General features: G+C 50.2%; 1 protein-coding gene across 1 annotated transcript; it reads left to right on the top strand.

The window, feature by feature from the left end:
• The first annotated feature begins 434 nt into the window (after window positions 1-434).
• On the top strand, window positions 435-2,189 carry LOC143277789 (uncharacterized). The gene is made up of 2 exons (XM_076582692.1): window positions 435-1,481; window positions 1,981-2,189. The coding sequence occupies exons 1-2, from the start codon at window positions 435-437 to the stop codon at window positions 2,023-2,025; spliced, it is 1,092 nt and encodes a 363-aa protein (XP_076438807.1). The 3' UTR covers window positions 2,026-2,189.
• The last annotated feature ends 2,468 nt before the right edge of the window (window positions 2,190-4,657 follow it).

A 4,657-nucleotide genomic window follows, 5' to 3' on the forward strand; every position in this document is an offset into this window, starting at 1 on the left:
GGTTTTGGACGCCAAGGCTTGCTCCGATGAGTGTTATGCGGTAGATGATATAAAGGGTTGGTTCTGACAGTGATTTAGGAAGGCCAGAACTCGTGGCAGTTTGCAGAATATGGTCTGTAAACAGTGTTTGTGTGTGTGTGTGTGTGGCTGTGTGTTTGTGAGATTGTGTGTGTGTGCTGCTGCAGTGACGGGGAGAGAGAGAGAGAGAGAGAGAAGGAGGAGCTGTGGGTGATGATCAGTGTGCTGTGTTACAGAGAGGCCTGATCTGCAGCAGTAGGTCAGCTGTGGGAGGTGGCTGTGTGCACTGTGAACCGTCGTCCCCAGCCTCCTGATTCGTCGTCTTCATCCGCACGCACCCACCACCACCCTCACCACCACCACCACCACCACCACCACCACCCAACCACCAAACCACCAAACCACCAACCACCACCATGTCTGACGCGGACATCATGGCGGAAGCGTACAACGGGGGAGGAGGGGGAGGCGGAGGAGTTGGCGGGCCGGAGAAGGGAGAGGCGCCGCCCAACAGCATGTCGCCGGGGTCCAAGCCCCCGACCCCCATCGGCCCCCGGCGCCTGTCGGGCATCATGGACCTGTCCACCAGTGGGGGGCCTGAGCCGCCCCCGCCGCCGCCCCACCCGGTGGAGAACGGGGTGCACGGGTCCTCGTACCCGCCCAGCCTGATGGGCATGGCCGGTGGGGGGGGCTCCAACATGAGCAACGGGGGAGGGTCCGCGGGGGCGGGCAGCAAGCTGGCCTGCCGCTACTGCGGCAAGACGTTCTCGCAGGCCGGCTACATCAAGGCGCACGAGCGGCTGCACACGGGCGAGAAGCCCTTCTCCTGCTCGGTGTGCGGCAAGCGCTTCAGCGACCCCTCCAACTGGAAGAAGCACGAGCGCGTCCACGCCAACCAGGCCCGCAAGAGCACGGGGCCTCCCAACCAGCCGGACATGCCGCACAAGGTAAAGAGCCTCTTTCTCAGGTCCCTTCCCACCCCGTCCCCACTCTCCCTGGCCTCCTCCTCCTCCTCCCACCCCTTCCACCACCACTACCACCACTATCACCACCACCACCACCCGCGTCTGGCAGGGGTCAGGGGGGGGGAGGGGGAGGGTGGTGGTGGGGGAGGAGGAGGAGGAGGAGGAGGAGTAGTGTGTAAGGTGTGCCTGAAGGTGTTCAGCAGCCAGAGCAGCCTGTCGACGCACAAGCGCATCCACACGGGCGAGCGGCCCTACCGGTGCGGCCGGTGCGGCAAGGCCTTCACGCAGGTGGGGACGCTGCGCACGCACGAGCGGGTGCACACGGGGGAGAAGCCGTACCGTTGCCGGGTGTGCGGGCGCACCTTTGCGCAGTCGGGCTCCTTTCGCATGCACGAGCGTCGGCACGCCACCGCCGACGCCTCTCAGCGCTGCCATGTGTGCTGCGCCACCTTCCCCTCCTGGAAGGAGCTGCAGGAGCACATGGAGTCCCATCCGCAGGTGGGTCGCTGGCTCCTGAGCGTTTTTTTTTTTTTTTTTTTTTTTTTTTTTTTTTTTGATTCGGCATGCCTTTTTAAACAATTTTTTTTTTTTTTTAAATCTCTTCTTGCTCTGTTCCACCGCTTTTTTTTTTTTTTTTTTTTTAAACTACATATATCGGAGACTGACGATTCACTTGTGTCGCAAATGTGCAAAATTTTCTTCTTTTTTTTTTAATTTTTTTTTTTTAATAAAGTCTTTGGAAAGATCATTTTATAGAAATTGATAACTGATAAGGTATGATGATTTGAAATGTGTGGGTTTTTTTTTTGTTTGTTTTGGTTTTTTGTTTGTTTTTTTTTCTTTTCTTTTTTGCCAGTTTTGAGTAATGACTCGTTAAATGGGGTTGGGGGGGGGGGGGGGGAGTGGGTCAAAGAGAGAAAGAAAGTAGGATGGTGCCGCGGTAAATGGTGAATGCCAGTGCTCTTTGTCTACAGCCTGTCTCTCTGTTTCTTTGCAGGTCTGCCTCCTCCTCCTTCGCTTTGCGCGCTACCTTGCATCCTAGGCTGGCTTGGGGGGCAGGGGGAGGGGGTGGTGATGATGATGATGATGATGATCCCTGGCCGCGCATCCCTAGACAATGGCTTGCTGCTGCTGCTGCTGCTCCTCCTCCTCCTCCTCCTCCTCCTCCTCCTCCCTAATACACCGGACCTGCTCTTGGTTGTTTTTTTTTTTTTGTTTTTTTTTTGTTTTGTTTTTTTCGGGCATGCTTGCTTTTTGAATTCTCTTTCTGTGTGTGTGTGTGTGTGTGTGCCAGCCAGCCAGCCAGTATGCTATTCTGCAGTGTGCTGGGTGGGTGACGGTGTTCGGTATTGTCACTCCTCTTCTGCTGCTGCTGTTGCTGCGTCCTCTTCGCAGCCACTCTTGTGTGGTGTGTGTACGGGGTGTGTTCAAAAAGTATCCGACCTTTGTTCATAAAAGCTGCTCGTAACCAGATACAATAACCTTTCACTGATCTCCTTCAAAGTAGCCACACACTTCTCCCAACGGTTCTGCCACTGTCGGAAGCAGCACTGGAACGCCTCTTTTTTGGGATGGCGCGGATCTGGTCCGTCGCACTCTGCATGATGTCTTCTCTGGACTGAAATCTGGTCCCTTTCAGGGGCATTTTGAGCTTGTGGGAACAGCCAAAAGTCACACGGAGCCATGTCAGGAGAGTAGGGAGCCTGACGAAGCACAGGCGTACATCACCAGGGTCCTCGACTGGTCAATGACGATCTGATTTTGGGATGTTGAGGGCCTACCAGAACGTGCTTCACTCTCCACTGATGCGCGGCCGTCTTTGAAGCGGTTTGCACCACTCCTTTATCTGTGTGGTGTCCATTGCTTCATCCTCGAAGGCCTGTTGAATGTTGCGGATCATTTCCACTTGGGAATCGCCAAGCTTGACACAAAATTTGATGCAGTAGCATTGTTCAAGTTTTTCAGTCATTCTGTCAAAAACGAAAATATGACGGCACTCACTTACACTTCCTCCCTCATCGGCGGTCTGCTGTCGACTGACAGCTTCTGCAGGCGGGAAAAAAATTCACGTATGTGCATTAGGGTCGCCTACATATGTGCACCAAACCACGCCTCCCTAGCTTCATTTGTTTGCGTACAAAAAATTAAGGTCAGATACTTTTTGAACACACCTCGTATGTTTACGTGTAAAGTGTGTAGGTCTGTAAATATTTATATATGTATTGCATATATATATATATATGTATAAATGTATGCATTTATGGATGTATATGTGTATGAATGTATGTGTATAATGTCCCAGTGCCAACAGTCCTGAAACTCTCTTGTTGGCACAAGAGGCGGGGATGGTAACTTGGGCAAGGTACTGTCCACCATGATCAGATTCTGGAGAGTCCAGACTGTCGGGGACAGCAGTTGCCTTCTTTTCCGTTCTGTTCTGTTCTGTGGTCGTAGCTAGACACAACTGACTGTTGTATATCATATATCGGGTGTCCCCCCCAAAAAAAAGTGAACCGCTTTTTGACAAGTATTTTCTCAGTGATAGAGAAAACAAATTCACTGGAAAATTTTCACACAGTAACTTTAGGGTATCATCAACAAGTCTTGCAAAATATCTAAAAAGTTTGGACGCAAATTATGCAATAATTGTCAAATTCAAAACAGCAGGTCAAAAAATCCAGTGTCAGAGGAAAACTCACTTATTTCAGTTTATGTTCAATGTGGCCTCCATCTTTCTCCACGACTAAACGAAGCCGTTTCTTCCAAGCAGAAATGCTTTTACGTATTTCTTCCACCGATATCTCCTCCCGTGACATAATTATCCTGTCCTTTAACGCCTGCTCGGTCAGTTTGTCTCCCACTCCCTGGTAAACTTTCTCCTTCAGATAGTCCCATATGGCAATAATCCATTGGGTTACAGTCAGGACTTTGTGGAGGCCATTCATCCTTCTTGATGAATTCTGGTGACGGGCGCAATAGCCGAGTGGTTGAAGCGTTGGACTGTCAATCTGAGGGTCCCGGGTTCGAATCACGGTGACGGCGCCTGGTGGGTAAAGGGTGGAGATTTTTACGATCTCCCATGTCAACATATGTGCAGACCTGCTAGTGCCTGAACCCCCTTCGTGTGTATATGCAAGCAGAAGATCAAATACGCACGTTAAAGATCCTGTAATCCATGTCAGCGGTTGGTGGGTTATGGAAACAAGAACATACCCAGCATGCACATCCCCGAAAACGGAGTATGGCTGCCTACATGGCGGGGTAAAAACGGTCATACACGTAAAAGCCCACTTGTGTGCATACGAGTGAACGCAGAAGAAGAAGATGAATTCTGGTGTAGCCTCCTCCAGATTACTGTGTGAACATTTTCAATGAATTCGGTTTCTCTATCACTGAGAAAATACTTGTCAAAAAGCGGTTCACATTTTTGGGCACACCCGATACATGTGTAGAATGAATGATATTGTCTCTACTGGAGACACACTTTGTGTAGAATCTTTTGTGGAAGAATTATTATTTTATGGGTTTGTTGCTCTCGTTAACGAGGTCATTCATACTGATTTTTTTTTGGTGTGTTTTAAAAATAAATTTTTAGAGCTGATAAACGGTGTACTGTTAGCGTTGCTTTTGAAAATGTTTTATGAATTTGGGGCATTGTTCGTTCATTTAAATTA

The sequence above is a fragment of the Babylonia areolata genome, chromosome 35 (genome assembly GCF_041734735.1).
Source record: "Babylonia areolata isolate BAREFJ2019XMU chromosome 35, ASM4173473v1, whole genome shotgun sequence".
Lineage (NCBI taxonomy): Eukaryota > Metazoa > Mollusca > Gastropoda > Neogastropoda > Buccinidae > Babylonia > Babylonia areolata.

Excerpts from the sequence above, each read along its gene's own strand:
- LOC143277789 (XM_076582692.1), top strand. The coding sequence starts at position 435 with ATGTCTGACGCGGACATCATGGCGGAAGCGTACAACGGGGGAGGAGGG. Across the intron at positions 1,482-1,980 it reads ACATGGAGTCCCATCCGCAG|GTCTGCCTCCTCCTCCTTCG; the intron begins GTGGGTCGCTGG and ends GTTTCTTTGCAG.